The sequence below is a fragment of the Zeugodacus cucurbitae genome, chromosome 4 (genome assembly GCF_028554725.1).
Source record: "Zeugodacus cucurbitae isolate PBARC_wt_2022May chromosome 4, idZeuCucr1.2, whole genome shotgun sequence".
Classification (NCBI taxonomy): Eukaryota; Metazoa; Arthropoda; class Insecta; order Diptera; family Tephritidae; genus Zeugodacus; species Zeugodacus cucurbitae.
In genome coordinates, this window is record NC_071669.1 from 41419518 (window position 1) to 41445692 (window position 26175).

The 26175-nt window shown below is 36.4% G+C and overlaps 1 protein-coding gene across 1 annotated transcript; it reads right to left on the minus strand.

Moving 5' to 3' along the window:
• Positions 1 to 23537: 23537 nt before the first annotated feature.
• Positions 23538 to 25013, minus strand: LOC128921646 (uncharacterized). Its single transcript, XM_054229797.1, has one exon. It carries the CDS (start codon positions 25011 to 25013, stop codon positions 23538 to 23540), a length of 1476 nt encoding a protein of 491 aa, XP_054085772.1.
• Between the last annotated feature and the right edge of the window lie 1162 nt (positions 25014 to 26175).

Genomic DNA, 26175 nt, shown 5'->3' on the forward strand with positions numbered 1-26175 from the left:
GGTATGGAAACCAGTTAGAGTGGCTTAGAAATATGGAAGTCTGAGACATAAAAATGGCAAAAATTCTTAATTTTTCAGGATTTCAAGCTCCTTGCGCAACCTCTAAACCTTTTTTGATTGACCCAAAACTTTGTATATACTAGTTTTTGGGCTATTCGCATATTTCTAGGGGGTCCTCCATACAACTAAGGACCACCCTAATGTTCATACACAATATTTTTATGTACCTACATATATAATGATTTTCTTACGTTTGTTTTATTTTGTTTTGTTCCTCTAAAGATGTTGGAAATTTAATGTATTTACACATTAATTTTCCTTCAATGATGTTTGTGACTTCTTTTACTGCACGACACACATTTGTCTTGCTTAATGAGCACACAAAATCTTGGCAAACGTCTCTCAAATATGATCCTGTCGCATAATAATGAAGTGCTGCACTCATTCTTAATGATTTTGGGACAAACGTACGCCTTTCGTCACTTTTCATATGTGGACTTAGCGCTTATAACAAGGCTATTTCGGTATCTTTTTTAAAACGGAATAGCTCTTCAAAGCGAGCTTCCGGCAAATGAAATGGGTCAGTTGTATCCCTCAGATGTTGCCGATGAACGCGTAACATATTCCGTTGGTTCTCCAATAAGGCAAATAATGCAGCAGCTATCATAATTTGATTCACTAAGAAATTATAACATTGATAACAAATTTATACATTCAAAATATATATATAGTATATAAAATATTATTTGTACTTACGAATAAAAAAATAAGAGTAAACAAAACAAATATATTCGTGTACACTGACAGATGTTTATGCATTCATTTTAGTTATAGCACATTTTCTATAACATTGATAACGACTCACCACAACCATAACGAAAGGTGACTTTTCTGAGTTACAGAAACACTTCAAAACAATTGTTCGTTATAAACCTTTCGTTACGCAAAAGTGATATTTCTTTCGATATCATAACGAAAAGTTACAGAAACGCACTACAGATGTTCGTAGATATTTAGACATGTACAAACTGTTTCTGTGGAACTCTTCTTTTATTCTTCTCCAACTGCTCAACTCACATACTTTCCATTTCACTTAGAGAAAAAACGCCAATAGCATTTCAAACAAAATGTTCATGTTGTGCCTGACAAATCTAAATCTAAATTCGTGTTACAAAGTTTGTCAAATGCAACAAATATAACATAATAAACGAGATGCAGATGCACCAAAGGCAGTAGCTACTTTACCGCGACCAACATCACCTTTGATTTCTAAGTATCCTTCCATTTTTCAGTGAAACTGTTTGCACGGGCCCGCTTGCATCTTAATCGTTATATTTCAGTTGCCTTGAACAGAATACTACGAGGATTTGACATTTATATGGATAAATAAATGGAGCGAAATAGTGGAAAGGGAAATTATTTAAGATTATGTAAATTTTTATACTCACGCAACAAAAGTTGTTAAGAGAGTATTATAGTTTGTTCATATAACGGTTGTTTGTAACACCTAAAACTAAAAGAGTTAGATATAGGGTTATATATATCAAAGTGATCAGGGTGACGAGTCCGTCCATTTGTCCGTCCGTCTGTCCTTGGGACCGTGAGAGGGTTGCTTTTGAAATTGGTCCACTGCCACGACCACAAAATGGCGAAAACCGAAAACACATAAAGCGTCATAACTAAGCTATAAATAAAGCTATAAAAGTAATATTTGGTACAAAGGATTGCACTAGGAAGGGGTATCTTTTTATGCAATTTTTTTGGGGAAGTGGGCGTGGCCACTAAGTTTTTTGTATATTTCTCACAGATAAATAAAGCTATTAGATCTACAACTTTGCTTCCGCCATTTTCCAATATATATCTCTAGGGTCAAGCACTGGTCGATTAAATCGATTTTTTATATATCGATCTTGGACATTTATGTCAACATTTACCCAACAAAATGTTTGTAGAGATCTGTTTGCATTCCAAACTTATTCTCAACTGAAAATGTCACTTTTTGAGCCGAATTCTCGACATTTGCGGGAAATTTTGCTTTTCTTTTTTAATTCCAAGAAAAGTGCGGCTGATGCTCATCGACATTTGTAACATTTTGTAACCGTTTTTATACAAAAAAAAAAAAAACTTAAATATACAAAAAAAACGGTGGAAGCAAAGTTGTATATAAACCAAACTTTCGGTAGTCGGTTCCCTCACGTACCCCACCATACCCACGGAATGGATAAAGACCACGCCCACTTCCCATACAAAGGTTATGTTGAAAATTACTAAAAGTGCGTTAACTCACTAACGAATAACATCAGAAACAATAAATTTTGCAGAAGAAATGGTAGAAGGAAGATGTGGGCGTTGTCCACTTATGGGTCAAAAACCATATCTCAGGAACTACTTTCGGTATATAGCATTTTCTTGACACCCTGATGATAAGTGTGGAAAATGGGAGAGATAGGTTCACAACCACGACTAACTCCCATATAACTCAATTTTGAATTCCATCTCATTCCTTCACTTTATAATATATACTTAAGGAACCAATGAAGATAGTGAAATAAAACTTTACACAAATACTGTATGTGATCTGTGACACAACTTGTGAAAAAAAATGTGAAATGGGACAATAACTTTTCGATGACCCGGAAATCGAATATGAAGAATTCAGTGCCTTAGGGTAATTTTTCACCGAAAATATCGGTAAATCCCTATGAAATGTTAAGTAATCCAGAGGGAATCTTTTTCTTCTAGTAGTGTGTCTCTACCAAAAATGGTTAAAATCGATTCATAACTTCCCCTAGCTCCCATATACCGAATAATAGGTTTTTAAATAATACTATGGTTTTAATAGCTTATAAATCGGTTAATATGTGAAATATTTTAGTCAAATTAAGTGAGCATATAATCTTGGATATAACGTATGTTCGTGGTGAAAATTAGTGAAATCGGCTCAGCAATTACCTCAGCCCTCATATACAATATATGATGGTATTCGTTATTCTATTGGACTTTAAGCCGAATATGTATATGGGTCAAATTGTGTGTTATCTTAATAAAACTATATCAATAAATTGCGAGGGTTGCACCCGAACTTAGCCTTTCCTTACTTTTTATATGTAAAAACAACGTTCTAGATTAAAGGAGATTGAAAATAATAAACATATCAATAAGGCATCAAAGCAAATCGGATTTCACAGATATTACTAACAGGAAAACGATTTCTGTTGTTGTTGAGCGACAGAAAGGTTCTTATATAATTTTTCAGAATGTTTCCTAAAATCCGGACCTGATCCGGTTACTTTGTCTTACTCTTGTGGGAACGGTCGGGGAAAGGATCGGGAGCTGCTTCCAATTTTTCGGTTCTCTCCATCTAATACCTGAAGAGCATATTTGAGTAAATATGTTCTTGTTGAACTAGTGAGTTTCATTTCACAACTGAGGTGTAATTTTCTTATTTTCGGCTACTCGATTTATTTTCAGAAAAATATCATAAACTGCATTTTTTGGTTATCTACAAACTAAAAACATTTCATCGGTGCTCCCTATTATTTGGCTGGACGGACAGACTTTGCTTTAATTTTGCATTTAAAGCGAATTTAATTCCTCATGTTACTTATGTGGAAAAAGCTTTTGTATACCAGCATTAATTTTCAAAATAAAAATTGGTATTACGTATAGGTGAGCAGGAAAGGGTATACATCATTTATCAATGTCTGTTCAGTACAGCTCTTTGTGAACATTTTGTGGTAAAATTTAATTACTTTGAATATTTTTGCAAATAAATAAATAAATAATCATACACATATCAAGCATATCTTAAATGCACCATAGAGTGATGTGTGTACAAAATATTAACCCAGTAGCATTGTCACCATTTTGACAAAACGCCTTAAAGCGTAAGAAGCAAATATGACAGATTGAAATTGGATAATGTATACATTTATTAAAAGTCAACGAAACGAATACTTGCATAGTCTGAATCCAATTTCCAAGTTAATCTATGTTATTAATACCATCCGAATGGCAATCGATTAAATCGACAAACAATCAAAAGTTTTGCATTTTATAAAAGCAATAATGATATCTCACTAAAATAAAGTTAAAAGGCAATATTCTTCTTCTTCTGGACTGGCGTAGACATCGCTTACGCGGTTATAGCCGAGTCCAAAACAGCGCGCCACGTATCCCTCCTTATGGCAGTTTGGCGCCAATTGGTTATACCAAGCGAAGCCAGGTCCCTCTTCACCTGGTCCTTCCATCCGAGTGGAGGTCTTCCTCTTCCTCGGCTTCCACCAGTGGGTACTGCATCGAATACTTTCAGAGCTGGAGCACTTTCATCCATTCGAACAACATGAGCTAGCCAGCGTAGCCGCTGTCTTTTTATTCGCTGGACTATGTCTATGTCGTCGAATAACACATACAGCTCATCGTTCCATCGTCTGCGGTATTCGCCGTTGCCAATGTTTAAGGGACCATAAATCTTCCGCAAAACCTTTCTCTCGTAGTGCCGTCTCATCGGATGTTGACATCGTCCACGCTTCTGCACCGTAAATTAGGACGGGAATGATGACTTTACTTTTCAAGTGCCTACTTAGTCCATAGTAGCACCTGTTGGCAAGAGTGATTCTGCGTTGGATTTCCAGGCTGACATTGTGCCAAGACGCGAATGTGTTGACTGTTTGTTTGATGACAGGAGATATTTTGTCTTGTCCTCGTTCACTACCAGACCCAAACGCTTCACAATATTACTGACGCAAAAAATATTTTTAAATTATAAGATTTATGATTTTATTTTAACTTACGAATTAAACAAAGACAGTTGTGTGAAATGCAAGTCAAGTCTTAATAACAGGAACTGTATTTTGTGACAATTCCTAATGCTTTAATACAGCAGACGTCGAATGAAAAAAACCATGATATTCTACAAAACTACCGATACATATACAATATTAGGTCAACAATTGAAAATGTAACGTAAATACCCACTTTTAGAACAAAGGTACATTATTAGAAGAAAAATATTTTCTCTGAATTTCTAAAAAGTTGTTTCTGAAACGTTTGTAGTACGGAATATATAGTAGTTGGCTTTAACTTTAGTAGTTTGGATATAGTGAGACCTAGATGAAAAACTAACCTAACTGGTAAGCCAGCAGAAAAACACATACGAAAAATTGTTGAACAGACTTGCAACACATTTTACATTTTGTCACTACCACCACATCCTAACGAACGGACAATATGTTCGAGATTATGCGAAAATATTCTGAAAAGTAGCAGCATGAAACAAGACAAATTTGGCACAAATCTTGCAATCAATCTAGCTTGGTTTTTAAGGCATTCTCTTTTAATTTTTCGTCGAAATGCCATTTGAAAAACGAAAAACAGAGAGATGCTCAGCAGGAACTCGGACATTAAACCAAATAATAATAGAGAGCATGCCGAAAACGGGTCTGCCCTATAAAGCTTGGACTTATATTTGTACGAGTAGAGTTTTGAAATAACAATACTTCGACTTAATTAAATATTTACTTATGTATTTTGCCAACTAAGTAACTATCTCAATCTGTAACTACATTAAAATAATGATGATAATCGTTAAAACTAAATTATACTTTTGCTGTCAGTTTTTACGCTCTTTCAATCAAAATGCCTACACTATGTAAAATACAATTATTCATTCCAGCGCTGTAACATAGTCGTTTTCCTTTTTTAACACCCGTTTACCTCCCGTTTCCTGTTTCCTGACCATTTCTCTATTTTTCACCTCATTTCCCTGTGGCTAACTTCTGTGTATAATGAATTAGAGGCTTACTGGGATTCTGAGGATGCAACAAAATGTAGTTGTGAAACCGTTCATTCTTTCCTCAAGGACAATAAGTCGCATTTTGCTAAGTGGGCACAAGATATTGTGATTAAACAAGAAAGCCGGCTACAAAATTAAAATGGAGAATGGTATCAAGAATAGGATAAAATAATTACAAGAGACAACAAGTTATCTCTGTGTAACATAAGGCAAGAGTATAAAATGAAAACATTCACCTTACGACATTTACAATTTCTTCAATCAACTTAACATCACAATTTCCATACCTAATTCTCGATGCTACGGAAATCATTAGTAATTGTTTCAACAAATCTTGCTCATTTGCATGTGGTGTTCATTTTAATCAAATTTCCTCACAAACAGCATGGTGGATAACAGGTTCAACTTCCGAGATTAAGACTTCATATGTAAGGCACATCAAATCAAAACCAAATAGCACCTCAGGGGAAAATGAAGAATAAATTCTTTACAAACCAAATAAAATGTGAATGTGAAACAAACGGATATAGCAAACAACTAAAACACAGGTATACGAGGGCTGCTATATATATTTCTGGTCTAGGCAACACTAAGTGTTGCCAGGTGCAATCTGACATTTCCATTGGAAAGTTTGACATTTTTTAGCATAACATCACTCAGAACGTTTTGTCATGTAATCGTGAATTGTTTTACTTACAGAGAATTAAAAAATTCATCTCGGCCAAAAAATGGAATTAACTCGTGAACATTTTCGTGCGATCATTTTTCACAACTTTCGACGTGGATTATCGCGACAAGAGTGCATCGATGAACTAAAATCATTGTATGGCTATGAAGCACCATCCCATAGCACTGTGAAAAACTGGTACAACGAATTCAATCGTGGCCGACGCTCGCTCAAAGACGAATTCCGTGAAGGTCGTCCAAAAACAGCCGTTGTGCCAGAAAACATCGATGCCGTACGTGAACTGATAATGCAAGACCGTCATGTAACATACCTTCAGATAGAGGCATGACTATGCATTTCTCCCACCAGCATACATTCGATATTGCATGAACACCTGGCCGTAAAAAAGGTTTGTTCTCGTTGGATCCCGCACAATTTGACAATCGCTCAAAAAAAGTGCTTCGCAAAAGTGTATAAATCTTGATGGAGAATATTTTGAAAAACAATAAAACCATTTTCGTTGCTAAATATTCCTATTTTCATTATTAGACCAGAAATATATATAGCAGCCCTCGTATTTGGAACTATTTAGTAGTAGTAGTATATATGTTGGTGTTGGAATTGCGATGTGGGTAGGTGCCAAAGTGCAACAAGCTTTGTGGCTTTGCGTGAAGCAAGTGTGCTCCGCATGACAAAATTCCGTAAAGGAAACTTTTACTTCGTGCTACTACTTTCCAATGTATGCTCGCATCTCGTAAGTACAGTGAACATGTGTGTTTGTTGATACTACTGCGAAACTGTGCCTTTTCAGAATATAAAATATATAAATACTTACAATTCAAAGGATCTACGTGTGCGTTTTCAAGCTGACTTTTCAGTTAGATTGCTCTGTACTTTTATGTTTTATTGTTTGCTAGTTAACCAGCTCAACACCGATGTGCTAAGACAACAAACAGTCACAAAATCACCTAATACAATAATAGTGTGTATGTACAGATGTGAAAATTAAAGATGAGATAGAATAAGCATGAAAAATATGTTTGTTGCTACAACGCGTATATGGAATGATTGGAGGAGAGTAAGCAACGAAGGCCCAACCGCTGAAAACCCGCAGCTATATGAATATAGTGGGTGATAGCACTGAGGTTAGTAGATGGATGGCTGCATGAAGGTACAGTTTTAAAATAGGATTAAACAGCACACAAAGAGAAAATGTAAACACACTGATAATTGGATTAGCATTAGCAAACGCAAATTTATAGACAGATGAACTTCTGTACATACATACGTGGTGTGAATGTGGGTTCATATGCCAGCGTTTAAATTAGATAAGTGAGGGTAACTGCGAAAGCTTACACACATCTTGTGGCTTGTTCGGCACAAACTGTTGTCTTTCAAAAATTATAAGTAGTTGAATATTTGTTCATTTATGGAGTGTATCATTATTGCTTTAAGGAACATTTAAAAATTTTTGCTAACTGTGATTGCTTTTGCATATAATACGTTTCAGTATATCTCATTAGTATTTATATAGCATGTCAAAATAATTAAGTAAGTTAGTTAAAATAATTTCAAAGTGATGTATATATGCTACCTCAGGTTTTCCTTCGTAAAAGGGTATTTTTATGTGAGATGAAGATTATTCATATAAGTACGAGATCTACATTTTAATTACCTCAATGATATATTTTTAGTTTAACTATGTATTTGTTTGCGTTCTACAATGTGGTAATGAGTTCTGAAAACTTGGCTTGGAAATAAAAAAAAATCTTTTGAAATACATTCTTATGACTGTGATCGAAATGTATGCACATCGGTTTCCATATACTCATAACCATGGTCTCTATACTGAGCACATATTACAGAAATCTTAGATTATTGGGATATGTACGGGAATTGCCTAACCAGATAGTTGGATATCATAAGCTAATAAATAAGTAAGTTACATATATGAGTTAAGTTTTTCACTTGTAAAGGGTGATTTTTTAAGAGCTTGATAACTTTTTTAAAAAAAAAAAACGCATAAAATTTGCAAAATCTCATCGGTTCTTTATTTGAAACGTTAGATTGGTTCATGACATTTACTTTTTGAAGATAATTTCATTTAAATGTTGACCGCGGCTGCGTCTTAGGTGGTCCATTCGGAAAGTCCAATTTTGGGCAACTTTTTCGAGCATTTCGGCCGGAATAGCCCGAATTTCTTCGGAAATGTTGTCTTCCAAAGCTGGAATAGTTGCTGGCTTATTTCTGTAGACTTTAGACTTGACGTAGCCCCACAAAAAATAGTCTAAAGGCGTTAAATCGCATGATCTTGGTGGCCAACTTACGGGTCCATTTCTTGAGATGAATTGTTCTCCGAAGTTTTCCCTCAAAATGGCCATAGAATCGCGAGCTGTGTGGCATGTAGCGCCATCTTGTTGAAACCACATGTCAACCAAGTTCAGTTCTTCCATTTTTGGCAACAAAAAGTTTGTTAGCATCGAACGATAGCGATCGCCATTCACCGTAACGTTGCGTCCAACAGCATCTTTGAAAAAATACGGTCCAATGATTCCACCAGCGTACAAACCACACCAAACAGTGCATTTTTCGGGATGCATGGGCAGTTCTTGAACGGCTTCTGGTTGCTCTTCACCCCAAATGCGGCAATTTTGCTTATTTACGTAGCCATTCAACCAGAAATGAGCCTCATCGCTGAACAAAATTTGTCGATAAAAAAGCGGATTTTCTGCCAACTTTTCTAGGGCCCATTCACTGAAAATTCGACGTTGTGGCAGATCGTTCGGCTTCAGTTCTTGCACGAGCTGTATTTTATACGGTTTTACACCAAGATCTTTGCGTAAAATCTTCCATGTGGTCGAATAACACAAACCCAATTGCTGCGAACGGCGACGAATCGACATTTCACGGTCTTCAGCCACACTCTCAGAAACAGACGCAATATTCTCTTCTGTACGCACTGTACGCATTCGTGTGGTTGGTTTAATGTCCAATAAAGTAAACTGAGTGCGAAACTTGGTCACAATCGCATTAATTGTTTGCTCACTTGGTCGATTATGTAGACCATAAATCGGACGTAAAGCGCGAAACACATTTCGAACCGAACACTGATTTTGGTAATAAAATTCAATGATTTGCAAGCGTTGCTCGTTAGTAAGTCTATTCATGATGAAATGTCAAAGCATACTGAGCATCTTTCTCTTTGACACCATGTCTGAAATCCCACGTGATCTGTCAAATACTAATGCATGAAAATCCTAACCTCAAAAAAATCACCCGTTATAACCACGATTCAGTTTCAACGTAAGGAATATCAATCCTATTAATCAATTTAAATATTTAATCAAGTTTTTTCTCTTTTCAGACATTGTGCTTAATAAAATAATTAAAATACACAAAAAACATGATTTAATTTTGAAAATTTAGCAGTGACCTGAGAAGTTTTATTTGTAAATTAATTGCCTCAATATTCCATTTTAGTAAGGATACTTTTTTTAAGGTAATTTTAATTGTTATTTAACTGCATACAAATAAGAGAAATACGTAAATAAATCTTTATACAATTGCTAATTGCTATCTCGTTCGTTCATTCGATGTCGGTTAACTTAACGCTTGCCCTTCTCTCTAATCAATGAGTCTATTGACCTTACCAAGTTGTATTTAAAACCGCCACAAGTGGGAACACGACCAACAAACTTCATAGCAATTGGCAAACTTTTGTTTGGCTATGCACGCTGGCAAGTCAAAGTTTTCAGAACGGTGTAGTAATTGTTGCTTTGGTAACTGCAGTTTTCATTTTGGAAATGAATAGAAACTTGATTTGGTTTTACTTCGCTCTCCAAATTGAAAATCAATGGGAAGTTAGTAATTTCGAACGGTAAGTTGAATGTTCAATGATTTAAATTGGTGCACCGATATTTGTTGACATACTTCTGAAATTGGCTTTAATTATCATGAAAATGAGAAGAAACAACAGAACAAAACGGAAACGCATTCATTCAAAATTCCTTCAACGCAATGTATCTCGGATGAAGTGTTGTTTCTTTGTAACTGCTAAAAAGATAATCTCAGAAAAAAGTTGGCGAATAATGTGTGGGAGTTATGACGCTTGGCCAGAACGACAATTGAAACGAAAAAACTTCCAATATCCGCGAGTTAAAATTAATGGTCCTGAAAAAAGTGCGAACTACTGCCTTCATACTTGCAAGCGGCAAATTAGCTGCGTATAGAGTATTTACGTAAGATCTAAAACAATACTACACATCCGAGGGCATTTTGAGTAAATCCAGGAGTGAAGTAAACTAATGATAATTATACATTTAACAGAGATTGCATTTAGTAATATTTAAGTTTAGTTTCATTTTAAGTATTATATAATATCAATTAAAAGCTTATTTATATAAACTGATGTACATATATGTATTTGTTCCGTTAGGAAGCATACTACATATATCTCTAATTCGACGAAGAAAAAAATTAGAATTAGAAAGCTACCGCCTAGTTGTAGTTTCTTTCCCTACATTTCAAAAAGGTCATCTAAAATATATAAAAGCTAGAGCAAATTTTCTAATACAATCCTGATTTTTTTGTTGTATTATAAAAATATTTTCTTTTAACCCTTCTGCTATGTTAGGAAAAAATTACACATATAGTGTTTTGGGTCAATTTGACCCACTTATAAAAACTCCACTAATAACACTATTTTATTGAAAAAGTTCATATTTTTTTATTTGAATCAAGTTAAGTGTATGTTAATTGTAGAAAATAGTTGAGATATGTATGTTTTAACGGCAATTTTCACAAACTAAGCTGCTGTGTTCCTTGCACACAAATTTTTGGCACGTATTACAAACAGCTGAATATTTATTCGAATTTTTTGTATGATGACAGAAGAAACAACGCTGTCGTTTTTTGGTGGATACATTTCTGGCAGAGCAAAAAGCTGTGCAAAATATACTCGATTTCCGATAACAAGCTTTCTTTGTCGGCGTTTTTGATCGAGTGATGTAATAATAAACGTCAAAATGTTTCAAAATTCTAGGTGGGTCAAATTGACCCATCAATGTTATAAGTGTAATGAAATTACATTTGGCATCCTCCTCTTCTTCTTCTTAACTGGCGTAGAAACCGCTTACGCGGTTATAGCCGAGTCCACAACAGTGCGCCACGCATCTCTCCTTTTGGCGGTTTGGCGCCAATTGGTAATACCAAGTGAAGACAGGTCCTTCTCCACCTGGTCCTTCCACCGGAGTGGAGGTCTCCCTCTTCCTCGGCTTCCACCAGCGGGTACTGCATCGAAAACTTTCAGAGCTGGGGCACTTTCATCCATTCGAACAACATGACCCAGCCAGCGTAGCCGCTGTCTTTTTATTCGCTGGACTATGTCTATGTCGTCGAACAACACATACAGCTCATCATTCCATCTTCTGCGGTATTCGCCGTTGCTAATGTTTAAGGGACCGTAAATCTTCCGCAAAACCTTTCTCTCGAAAACTCCTAGTGCCGTCTCATCGGATGTTGACACCGTCCACGCTTCTGCACCATAAAGTAGGACGGGAATGATGAGGGACTTGTAGAGTTTAGTTTTTGTTCGTCGAGAGAGGACTTTACTTTTCAATTGCCTACTCAGTCCATAGTAGCACCTGTTGGCAAGAGTGATTCTGCGTTGGATTTCAAGGCTGACATTATTATCGGTGTTAATGTTGGTTCCTAGGTATACGAAATTATCTACAACTTCAAAGTTATGACTGTCAACAGTGACGTGGGAGCCAAGACGCGAATGCGCTGACTGTTTGTTTGATGACAGGAGATATTTCGTCTTGTCCTCGTTCACCACCAGACCCATTCGCTTCGCTTCCTTATCCAGGCGGGAAAAAGCAGAACTAACGGCGCGGGTGTTGTTTCCGATGATATCAATATCATCGGCGTACGCCAGGAGCTGTACACTCTTGTAGAAGATTGTACCTTCTCTATTTAGCTCTGCAGCTCTTATAATTTTCTCCAGCATCAAGTTAAAGAAGTCGCACGATAGCGAGTCACCTTGTCTGAAACCTCGTTTGGTATCGAACGGCTCGGAGAGGTCCTTCCCGATCCTGACGGAGCTTTTGGTGTTGCTCAACGTCAACTTACACAGCCGTATTAGTTTTGCGGGGATACCAAATTCAGACATCGCGGCATAAAGGCAGCTCCTTTTCGTGCTGTCGAAAGCAGCTTTAAAGTCGACAAATAGATGGTGTGTGTCGATCCTTTTTTCACGGGTCTTCTCCAAGATTTGGCGCATGGTGAATATCTGGTCAGTTGTTGATTTTCCAGGTCTAAAGCCACACTGATAAGGTCCAATCAGTTTGTTGACGGTGGGCTTTAGTCTTTCACACAGTACGCTCGATAGAACCTTATAAGCGATGTTAAGGAGGCTTATCCCACGATAGGCATCCTCCAGCAACATAAAAAACAGATATTATTTTAATTTTCATATTTATCTATTCCTTTTACTGCAGTTAACAAATAAAAGAAGAATCAATACAATACGACTAGACTAGGGTTAAGGTTTATCATATCACCCCCAATGTTTCCTAATAGTTAAAGCACGGTAAATTACAGATTCTATAATCAGCCTGCTTATAAATTAAGCGCACTTATAATCAAAACAGAAGTTAGGTACTACTACCAGGGCACTCAGGCTCATATCTCCTTACTTACAATATATTTTTTGCTTTCTTAATATTATGTTTTCCTATAAAAAGCTGTTTACGATGTTCTATACTGTGATAAATGTTTTATCACTAAAAAAAAAAAGAAAAACGAACTGAAAACACTCCAGAAATGTTTCGGTTCGGTTCAAAATAAATGTAACCCTTTTGGTATTCTATAAATTTGCTTGAGGAAATGATGAACTCTATTCAAACATTGAAGCCGAATATATATATATATGTATATTCAAATATAATTTACTTTCCCATGTTATAAAAGTTGCCAAATTATTTCGATAGCAAATGCTTGTCGGTTTTGTTGGCAACAAGTTTTTCGATTTTCGTAATTTATGGGCAACCACCACGTTGCCAAGTGCATTATTATGAGGATGCAATGAGTTTTCACATTTTATCATATTTTATGCCAGTTTTCGTTTCCTTCCTTTATTTTGGCGGCAAAAACAATATCACTATCGCTCAGCTTTTATAGACTCGGTTGCCAAAAATACACAGCGAACCTTAGGATAGTAGCAGTGAGTACAAAAAATTCAATTCTCACGTACAACATATGGATTTTATGATATCGCAACATTCCTGCAGAGAACATAGTTGGTTTTGTTTACATAATAGTTGTGTCTGACGGAAATCTCATGCAAAAGTTAGGTCGGCATGGAAATGTATGAAATCGAATAATAGGCTAGTCCTCGAATCTATGTAATTGAAAATATATTATGTAATTTACTATACATCAGTGGATTTATGGTAGGAAATAAACCGCATATCGTCGGATTTGACTAATATTATTTTAACATCTTATTGGGATTCATGGTTAATATAAATTTCGATTATTAGGTAAATATATGTGAATTCAATCTACTTCACCAAGAAAGAGTATTAAGATACGATAATAATACCTTAAGAAACATGGTGAGTGTGGTTAAACGAGTGCAGTAATCATCATCAGTTCTATTGTTGGCAGTCATCGTTGTCGCGGAAAGTTTTTAGCCGGCACTTCAGCGAATGAGACAATGACATTTCTATTGCTGCTCTGTAAGCCAATTGGAGCATTCAATTCAAAATCATACGGAAACAAGAGTTTTTCTATTACAACTCGCTTGTTACGATTTCTTCTTAATGGCTCTTGTTAACAATCGGAGTATTATGTATTTATAGCTTTGAATTTTTTGTGAACGTTTATTAAACTTGTGTTACAAATCGCACTGAATATTTATTTTATGATCTAGAAATTGAAATCGGAAACACATATACAAAGTTTAGGTTATAGCCATGAGGAAACGAAAATTCAGTCAAATAATTTTAAGTATTTACTTTACATTGCTATCATCGATTAGCAAAACATAAATGCCATTGACTGTGTAGATATTAACAGTAATAATGTAGTAAACTCTAGAATAGTTAATATAAATAGCGCATGGGATAATTGTTCGACGTCTTATTTGAACATTGCATACTAACACACACACATTGGCTGAAAGTTCCTTAGAGGCATACATATAGATTAGGTGCTTGTTGAAGATTCAATAGACCCATTTCTTATGAATCTCGAATTGTTATGTTATGGTATCTTTGTGATGTATCCAGGCAAATGAGAAACATAGTATAAGTAAAGAAAAAAATTATGACCGATTAGCTAACTACGTAAGTAAGTTATAAAAGTGTTTAGGTTTAACGGCCAAAGTGTCAATGAGAAAAAAATAAAAGGCCACAAGGGGTCATAAACGGCATTAAGTTCGCATCAGCTCATCCATGCTCATGTCGTGGCCTCTGAAAGTATGTACTCAGCAATAATCATAAAAGCAATGTAAAGTGGGTAGAACAAAGCATTTATATGTAATAGTATAGTACTTAATATGTATATATACATACATGTTCATAGTAAAACTTAATTGGGTAAATAAAAAATGGTTTATTATTAGTCACTATATAAAGAAGCAGAAATTTAAACTATTCATATGTAGTGGGTTGTTGCATTTGAAAAAAGCCGAGTATACTCTCAATATATAATATTTTTGAATAATTCGAACTTGGTATTATGGAGAACTATGCAAAATTACGGGTGAAATAATTCGCAACGTTTATATTGTAAAAATTACAAATTTTTCCAAAGTACTCCACAAAACCCTCGGACAGGTAACGATGAAACCGATGTCACCTACTGTGTATGTATCTACATATGAATATCCATGCTCAATAACGTAAGGATACGATAAATTAAGACATATGAGTTATTAATCCAACTAATGATCACATATTTTACAAACGCATATGTTATGCACAAACAGCTTTGCTTTAACAAATTAATGATGACAGTACTTTTTGCTTACAGTAACCCAAATGAACCTACCTTAGCTGTGAATGTTTCGGTAATGTTTAAGCATTAAAAAAAGAACATTTCGCCCACTGGCAGAATTAAGTTACTTTGTATTTTCTCCTAATTATGATAAATGGTTATGTATCCGCTTGAGAAAACAATTCTTTATTGCCTTTCTTTTTCACCTTTTGCCCAAATACTTCGTATTTCATGTGCATTAACAGTGAAAAGGTTTAGTCAGCATATTTATTTCTCTATGCATATAATATGAGGGCGTCGTGCCTAAACGCCTCAAATTTCACTGTGCCACTCTTAATATCTGTATTCGAATTCAATCTGGTGAGTAAGTGTACTTCTGCTGTTTAAATGCTATGAAATAGAAGCGGCTTGAAGCTTTTATGGGGTAAAATTTTGGCCTAGCATATAACAATGGTTTATTTACCTTTTTTATATAAAATCATATGCGTTGGTGGTTCCCGTACAAAGAATACTGTTGCATATTATTTTCATTTAATGTTAATGAGCTTTCATCAACTGTATTCATATTTGTTTTGTCCAAAAGTTACTTGTTGATACAAGTTCTATAAACCCGATGGTTTTATGGCGTGTAATTCAATATTGATATGTAAAAGTGAGTTAGCATTACATTATAAAATATTACAATGTATGCCAGTTCGTTCACCTTACATTTATAAAATGACAATGGGAATGGGATCAACCAAAACAATTATAATGGGCATAAAAGGGTATGTAAAAGTCTGTACCCATATAAGGGAGCAACCCAGACTCCTAAAAATAAGCGACTTTGGACAAAATACGGAAAAGATTAGACAGTGAGTAAATATGGAAAAATTGAGAGGAAGATAATAATAAGAGAATTTTATTCGAGTTGACAAGAAAAATATAAAAAGAGAACACAAAAAAATAATATTTTGAAGGTTATCATTGTTGCTTTGTTAAAATATTTTTGCTATAGTTCAATTGTATAAGGTTGTGTCGATAGCCCAAAACAATTTGTAACAAATAAGGGAAGGCTAAGTTCGGGTCCAACCGAACATTTTATACTCTCGCAATTTATTGATGTAATTTTATTAAGATAACATACAATTGTACCTATATATTCGGCATAACGTCCAATAGAAAATCATCATATATAGTATATGAGGGCTGATGTAATTCCAGAACCAATTTTACTCATTTTCGGGAATAGGGGTATCTTGGCACCTGTTAGTAGGCAAACAAACGGCACATTCCTAAAATCATTTAATTTGTGGCGACACATAAAGAATCGCCAATTAACAACTAACATATGAGAGATTTCTGTGACTTCATTGACTCGAAAGAGAAGCTTTCCTGACATGAAACCTCAATATAATAACCATTAATGACTGATTGAATGACCTATATTGGTGGTAAAAAAATATATCGATGATCTTAATGCGACAATTTAGAATTTCGGTCCAAGAGAGTTGACACAGCTACAAGCCAGATGACGTAGTCAATTATCCCAAACTATTTAAAATTGCCTGAACTATCAACACTCACTTTGCAATTAAAATTAGTGTAAGTTGTCATCATGTCAAGCCAAGATTGGACCAACTTAATTTAATGTATACCTTGCCACAAAAACGTGTGGCCGGGTCTGCTAGTGTTCAATATATGTATGTTATTTTTAACAACGTGTTTGTTATACTCACGCAACAAAAGTTGCTAAGACGTCAAAAACATTAAATTTTACAGAAGAAATAGCAGAAGGAAGCTGCACTCAGATTTTTTTACAAATTGAAAAATGGGCATGACATCGTCCACTTATGGGTCAAAAACCATATCTCAGGACCTACTAGTTCTATTTCAATGAAACGTGTGGAAAATTGATGAAAACGGTTCACGACAACTTCCCATATGACTCAATTTTGATTTCTTCCTATTCCTTATTTTTATAATATCTACATAAGGAACCAATGAAGAAAGCGGAATAAAACTTTACACAAATACTGTATATGATCTGTGGCATCACTTGGGAAAATTTTTTTCAAAAATACAGTGGTCTTAATAGCTTATAAATCGGGTAATATATGAAATATATATATATATAATCAGAGATATGTTGATGATGAAAATGAGTTTAATCAGTTCAGGAATTACATCAGCTCTTATATACCATATATGATGATTTTCTTTATTCTATTAGACTTTATGTCGAATATATGGGTCACATTGTGTTTTATCTTAATAAAACTACATCAATAAATTACGAGAGTATAAAATGTTCGGTTGCACCCGCACTTAGCCTTTCCTGACTTGTTTGCCCAAAATCATTTTCAAAACATTATAACAAACTTGGATCTTTATAATAAAGCTAAATTATTGCCCATATATTTAAATGACATGCATTTTATTCTTCTTGAAAACCACGTGTTTGAAAACACATCCTTTATATATTAATATAGTTAAATGACAATCAGCACTTCACAAGTATATTTCTATTTTATTTAATTTATAATTGCAGTTGAAGTACTGAAAGCATATTGTCATGAAATGTCGCGTATACGCCATGACATAAAACAAGCCCATCTATAGTATCTCTTCTGGAATTTAAAGGTATTATATTTTTATTGAATGGTTTGTAAAAATATATACCTCCATGTATATCAAGAATCAAGCAACTCACGACTTCCGGTTCCCGGCAGGGAAGAGACGATTTATGAAAAATTTAATTGTTTTAATTGACTGAATTATTTTTTGGGATAATTATTTATTTCACTTTAATTAACACAGTATTAGTAATTTAGGACAATAAAGACAAATAAATTAAATTAATAGTATACGTTATATGAATTGCCAGGGGAGAGACAAAATCAGTTTTCGAATCCAGTACACCGCACGATCGGGCCGCAATAACCAAAAATGAGCCCATGAGCTCTTTCTTCAATGCGATCGTCTTTGAATTTATGTCGTACAAGCGGAAAAAAATTATATGAAATAAACAAAATAATTTTGTTTTTTATTTAACAATATTTGGATTATTTTACTTCCGGTTGAAGTTAGTTTAGGTTTAGCATCTCATACAAAAAATATATGTATTGTCTCAAAATTAAATAAAAAGTAGCAAGAGGACCAGCCAGGGAGAGCCAGAGACTTTTTTAGGCTTTGTAAGGGATTTCAGAAAAAATTGCGTTAATTATGCAGTAAGTTTTAATGTTATTTAATACATTACATTAATATGATGTGATTTATTTTAAAAAAATAGTAACATAAAGGACAAAAACAATACTTTAAGCTGATTACCGCACATGTTACCTCTTAAATTTAGTATCACCCATATATGTTTAATATTTTAAAGACTTTTTAATTTTATGTTCGGCTGCACTGCAGTGACACCTAAAGTTTCAGTGGGTTTTTATCGTGATAGCTCATATTTTATCTCTTAAATACCTAAATATAAATATTCCTTATATCTCCTTCAAAACGGAACATAGCCCATTATGTGTAAATTGTTTACGTTGTACCTACGCTGTCCACTATTTCATTCTACTTCGTTGATAATGTCGGTACTAGTTAAATCCATAATCTATGGCACTTATGCTGTCTGCTGTTATGAAAATGAAAATTATAATCATTTCTAATCCTCCAAATACATATTGTTCTATTTAGAGACTAACGTAAGCATCAGATTAGAGCTTGTGTTGTCCTTGGTGCTTGATAATGATAACGTGTTCAGTCCTACTAGCTGTGTATATGAAAGAAGGAGAGTGAACAGGGCTCTGCAATTCTATACGAAAATTTTTATCCACATAGTATGAAATATTTGGGTTTCTAAGAGACAGAGAGAAAAAGTAAAATAGATAGAAAGTATTATATTGAGCTATTTGAAATGCTGTAATTTTGATTTAGAATAATAAATTATTATAAATACCAATACACATTATATGTATATTAAATATTACTGATTAGTGCATTACTGAATAGTGCATAATGTTATATACCATGCAATTATTTAACTACAGAATGTTGAGTTACCCGAGTTCACCTATTCCTTTATGCTAAAAGCGTTCTATGAAAATAAATATTAATAATTACATATATTCATTTGGGTATTTTTTCATCCATTTACATATGTATGTACGTAAAGCTCTAAATGAGAAGAACTTCACAAAAAATTGTCGCATTTTATGCAATTACGCATAATTAAGCTTTGCTTCAGCTAAAAGCTTGTTTCCATAATGTTTAATTAAAATGCACTGAATCCTTTCATAAGCAGACATAGCTCCTCTGAAATAGTAAAGATATGCAGATGAAAGCAGTAGTCTCCGAAACCATAAAAAGTATGTACTTACTTTATTCAGTTGCATTTTATACCAAGTTTTTTTCAGATAAAACGCCATGTCATGCAAAATGGTCAAACATAGTCATTCAAATTTAATTCAATCTAAGTGAGAAGGACGGATTGGGTAATTAAAATTCAGTGCTGCAAAAAGTTATTATATGTGCAATTACAGAAAATATATTTAAGCATTCTAAATCCTTACAATAAGAAGCAGCTAAAAGAAAAAAAAACGTTTAAAATGTATGTATGTATACATATTAGTTAGAATATTGTCCGACTTTCAGCATAAAAATACTCGATATTGATGACTTTTATATTCTCTGTGCAACATGTTGCGAAAGTTTATTAATAGCACTTTTTCTACGAATTTTCTTCGCTGTATGCTTTGTACCGTAAAAAGTGCTGAACCGCAGGTTTTCAGCTTAGATAGGTTTAAGTATGTATTTTTTTTTTTTTTTTTTGTTTTTACGAGGAGGAAGCATCGAAAGCCTGAACCCCAAGTCAGTGTGGAACTTTAATCCGAACTAAACCTCCTACCGTCTTGTACCGTTCCCCCCGGTACCACCGTCAAGTATTACGTCGGGAGGATGGTTGAGTTACACTCATACGTACGTGGTGGTCAAAATGCATTCAGTCACAAGTTGCATTTACTTGGCCCCACCTCTGTTGGTCTAATACCCCGCCTCGTACATTGTTCGTCGCCAACCCTTCCCGTCACGTCAGTGTTAGTGTGTTCAAGTCGTAGTTGTTCGTTCTATTTAACAGCTCACTTCTCCGCCGCTGTTCGCTGGCTCGTTGTGATTTCATGATTCTGGCTGCAGCTTCGCAAACTGCTTCCCATTTCTCTACCGATTCGACCATTTGGTTTACTAGGTTATCAGGAGTAGGGTCTATACCAAGCGAATATTTGAGATGTTGCCTCTCATGGTTATATTTCGGGCAATGGAAGAATGTGTGTTCTACATTTTCCACGGTTGCGCCTCCGCAATAATCACATATATCGTTAGTTTCGTGCCCGAATCGTTTCAAATATGCTTTGAAGCATCCATGTCCTGTGAGGATTTGAGTTAGGTGGAAATCCACTTCACCATGCGTTCTATATAACCAAGGTTCAATGTTTGGGATCAAACGAAATGTCCAACGCCCGTTTCCGCTGTCTTCCCATCGTTTTTGCCAGCGATTGGTCGTTTCTGCCCTGGCACTTCTTTTTAGTGTCGTGTGTGGTAAACTATCATTCATCACATACTGAAACTCCTTGGCTAAGAGGTCTAAGGGGTGTAAGCCCGCAATAACTAAAGCAGCGTCTTCCGATACTGTACGAAATGCGGAGCATACTCTCAGTGCACAAGTGGCATATGTGGAGAAAAGGCCCCGACGATATGATTTTATTTCGAGGGCTTTCCCCCAAATTTGGGCGCCGAACAGAGCGACGGACTTAAGTACCCCAGCTAGTAGTCGTCTTCTATTTTGCTTTGGCCCACGAGTATTGAGCATTAAACGAGTCAAAGCTCTGCACACTTTTGTAGCTTTTTCGCATGTATAAGCTACGTGTTCCTTAAAGGACATCCTTGCATCAAGAATAATACCCAAGTATTTGATTGCCGGTTGTGTAGTAATGTTCACCCCCTTTGTGCTGAACGTGGCAACTTCGCGGACTTTTCTGCCGGTAATAAGTACCGCTTCGGTCTTGTTCTCTGCTAGGGTCAGTCCGTGAGTTTCGAGCCAATCGCCTATTAACGCTATTGTCCTGTTGGTTATCATAACAATATCGTGAATGTGTTTTGCTATAACAACAACAGCAATATCATCTGCAAAACCGATGATGTGAACATTTTTGGGTACTTTGAGTCGTAGTACTCCGTCGTACATTATGTTCCAGAGTAGAGGCCCAAGTACGGACCCCTGTGGTACTCCACCAGTAACTTTGTATTTTTGTCTGCCTTTGTTTGTATCATATCTCAGAGTTCTTTCCTCGAAATAGCTTACAATTATGTTGTAAAGATATTGAGGTACGGAGAAGCTTTTTAGTGCAGTCAATATACTCTGCCAGTTTGCCGAATTAAATGCATTTTTAACATCGAGGGTTACAACCATACAGTACTGTATTGTGCCTCCCTTCCATCTTTTTCCGCTTATAGCCCGTTCAGCCAGGGTCTTTACTAGGGTTACCGCTGCAGTTGTGGATCTTGCCTTTCTGAATCCAAATTGGTTTGGGGATAGTCCACCGGCATCGTCTATTGCCTTGTTTAGCCGTTGGTATATGATCCGCTCTAAAATTTTTCCCGCGGAGTCTAACATGCAGAGAGGCCTGAAGTGGGACGGCTCTGTCATTGGTTTGTTAGGTTTTGGCAGCAATATAAGGTACTGCCTTTTCCATATGTTAGGAAAGCGGCCTTCTTGAATACATATGTTGTACATTGTTCGGAATGGGTCTATGTTTCTGACAATCGCTGTTTTTAACACTATGTTCGGTATTCCATCTGGTCCAGGGGCTTTAGATGGGTTTAACCGATCGCTTGCTTCTCGAACTTCTTCATCCGTAACATCAGGTATACCTTGGTTCTGTTGTACTCTCACGGTCTCCTGTTGGAGTTGGGGTCGGGTTGGAAAGAGTACCGAAACTATTCTTCCGATTGTTGAGTGGGAGGTTGGCATTTGTCCGCGAGTTCGGAGTTTACCCATTACCACTTTATATGCGAGTCCCCAAGCATTATTTTCAACGTCGTCGCACATTTTGAGGAAACATTCCTGCTTACTTTTCTTAATCGCTTGTTTTAAGGATTTTCTTTTGTTCTTAAAGTGTATTTGGAGGATAGTATACTCTGAGGTACCACGTGATCGTTGGTATAAGCGCCTTGCATGCTGGCATTCTTTACGTAGTTTCGCAATTGTATCGTTCCACCAATACACAGGAGGGTGGTGGTTACGTACAGATTGCTTGGACATTGAAGCGTCGCATGCTCTCTTGATACAGCACATAATTGAAGAAGCAGCTTCGTTAGCCGACAACAAATTGTCGATGAGAGAAGTGGGTCTAAAGACTTCTTCAAAGAGGTCTGGGTCGAACGTTTTGGGTCGCCAGGTACTTCTTTTCAGGGTCGGTAAACACTGTCGTGCGAGTGTAGTATTTATCTCGAATATAATGGCATAGTGATCGCTAAAGGTGTAATGGTCACTAATTTCCCATTGAGATCCACGAACTAGACTTGAGTGTACAAAGGTTAGGTCTATCACCGATTTTCGGCCACCTTTGTTGAATGTGCATTGGTTGCCTGCGTTTAGGAGCTCAAGATCCAGAGAGGCAAAGGCTTCTAGTAAGGTCTTTCCTCTGCTATTGGTTTTCTTGCATCCCCATTCGATAGCCCAGGCATTAAAATCGCCAGCTATTATTACTTTTGTTTTACATCGAGCATCGGCCACCAGATTATCGATAATACGCTTATATTCTTCGTCATTGATACTGGGAGGTAAGTAGCAGCTATATATATTAATATTATTAACAGCTGTGCGAACAAATCCATCGGATGAGAAGGGTGATTCCAATTGTGGGAAGTTAGGGTTACATTTCCATATAACTGCTTTATTTTGTGTGTCGCTTATCCAGGTTACGTCTTGTTCGATTTTATATGGCTCGCTTAATACGACCACATCGATTTGCTTTTCGGCAACCGACTGTTTCAACAAGTCATGAGCCGCTTGACAGTGGTTTGCGTTAAGTTGAAAAAACTTCATGTTATCTGTTGAGCCGCTTTCTGGTAAACTGGGCACCTGACGCTTCCAGTGAAGTGATCGATTTCATTTGCGCCAGCTTTCAAGCAGAGCAGGCATTTGGGCTTGTTGTTGCAGTCCTTTGCCTGATGCTCACCTTCGCCGCATCTTCTGCAGAGTCTGGACCTGTCTTCATTTTTGCACGCTTTTGAAGTGTGCCCAAAATCAAGGCATTTAAAACATCGTTGTGGTTGTCTATATTCCCGTATACGGCAATTTACCCAACCAACTTTCAGCTTCTTATTCAGCAGAAGCTGTCTAGCTGCCTCAACAGGGAGTTTAATGAGCGCTGTTTGCGTGTCTCCGTATGACTTCCTTAAGCTCTTGATTGCCGCAATCGTCAGCTCTGAATTTCCTAACTGTCTCTGTAGGGCATAAAGAACTTCTTCCTTGTTTGTGACTTCATCCAAGTCTTTGCACTCGAGTAGAGTCTCCTGGGTCAGGAGTTTGACATTGGCTTGGTCACCAAGGCATTTCCTCATATTTTCTTGAGAGTCGGTTGGCATCACTGCCCCGCTAAGTTGTAGCAACATTTCTCCACTTTGCGTTTTGCGTATCTTCGTGACTATATTACCGAATCCGCTGAGAGTTGATTCGGACTTAATTTTTCGTAAAATCTCCGCATATGTAAGATTCCCACTTTTTGAGATCAATATCGCTTGCGGTTTTGATTTTGGCAGTTTTACGGACTTCTTATTGGCTTTCTTTGCTACTATATTCCACTGTTCATCCATTGGGTTAGTTTTTGCTTTGTTAATATCCGGCCCTTTCATTGGCTGCGTGCTTAGTGGAGACTTTTCAGTGCCTTCAAACCTTTCAATGTTAGCGACATCATTTACTATTGTTGGTCGTTTAAACTGACCAATTAAATTTGTTCTTGCTCGTGTTTTTGGTGAGTTGATACAAGATCGTTTGTTTTGTTGTTGGGCCTGCTCCTCCGTCATTGGTTCATCAATGAGTGCAGTGCGACCTCTTTTCGCCTGAACGATCGGATGCATTGCCGACTCTCTAACCTCTGTTATTGCTTGTTTTTGCAATTGCGAAATCTTATCGATTATGTTTTTCATGTGTTGATTTACGTGCCTTTGCTTTTGGCCATGCGTGAGCAAGATTAACTCGTCGATGAGAGTGCCTAGGGCGGAGAGCGTGCTCTCTCCTTCACTTACACTTACAATTTCGTTGTTAGTAGTGCCTTGGGTTGGCGTCAGTTCGGCTACGCTGGCGATAGTAGTTGCTATTGGGACATTGTCCAAAGGGGCCACCTCGCGTGAAACCGCAATCGATGGGGTCACATTGTGCGTTGTTGATGCAGTAACCTTAAGTGTCTTTACGCTTTGTCGATCAGGCGATCGGGGGGTTTTGTTGCTCCTTGTAAACGGGCTACAATCCTCCTTGTTACCAGTGATGGTGTACGTTGCTTTGGATTTAGCTGACATTTCCTCAGCTAATTCTACAGCAATACACTTGGACAGGTGATACTCGGAAATTCCTCAGGATGAAATCCCCAGGAATTTCTCTTCGAGTGGATTGTGGATCGTGGGATCCAAGAAGGTATCCACAGGGAGAGCGAGAGATAATGCGCTCTTCGCTATTTCCCTTTTCTGTGAACCTTCGCACAATTAAATAAATATTTATAAGTGATTTAACACTCACCGCTTCTTTATTAATACCAGTTTCGATTTTTTGCTGTGATGCTGTGGGCGCTGTGTGTATTTTCGCGCACTTAGGAACTAATTTCGTATTTTTTCCTCTTGTACTTGGTGCCATAAGCGGAGCACCAGAAAAACACGTCACGTCACTTTTCTCACTTTCTCTTGGTTTAAGTATGTATGTATGTATGTATATGCTGTTGGCAAAGCGTGAATAGTGAATTGCCTGCCGGGAAATCGTTTTATAAACGATAAAAAGCACAGATTTTAATTTTGGTAATGTCGCAGTTCACTAAGTATTTTCACTCAGTTTATATATTCCTAATAATATTTAAATTGTCCTTTATCCGTAATCTGTTAATGGTGTGTTTAGGATAGCAAAATTCTTCGAAGACACGTGCGGCGTGTAATGCATACATAATACTTGTTTTGAATTCGATTCACAAAGGCAATCTCATCTATATGTACGAACAGTCAAGTCTACGGACACAATTCATGTATGACTTATACGTACATGACTTGTACATACAAGTCACATATATTAAATGGTCTGAAACCCTTTTCTGATTTTATGACTTTATTTTCTGTCAGGTCATTCAAAAACTTTCCCACGTCACTGTTGACAGTCATAACTTCGAGGTCGTAGATAATTTCGTATACCTGGGAACCAGCATCAACAACACGAACAATGTCAGCCTCGAAATCCAGCGCAGAATAACTCTTGCCAACAGGTGCTACTTTGGACTGAGTAGGCAAATGAACAGTAAAGTCCTCTCTTGACGAACCAAAATCAAGCTCTACAAGTCGCTTATCATTCCCGTCCTGCTTTACGGTGCAGAAGCTTGGACGATGTCAACATCAGATGAGACGACACTAGGAGTTTTCGAGAGGAAAATTTTGCGTAAGATTTATGGTCCTCAGAACATTGGCAACGGCGAATACCGCAAAC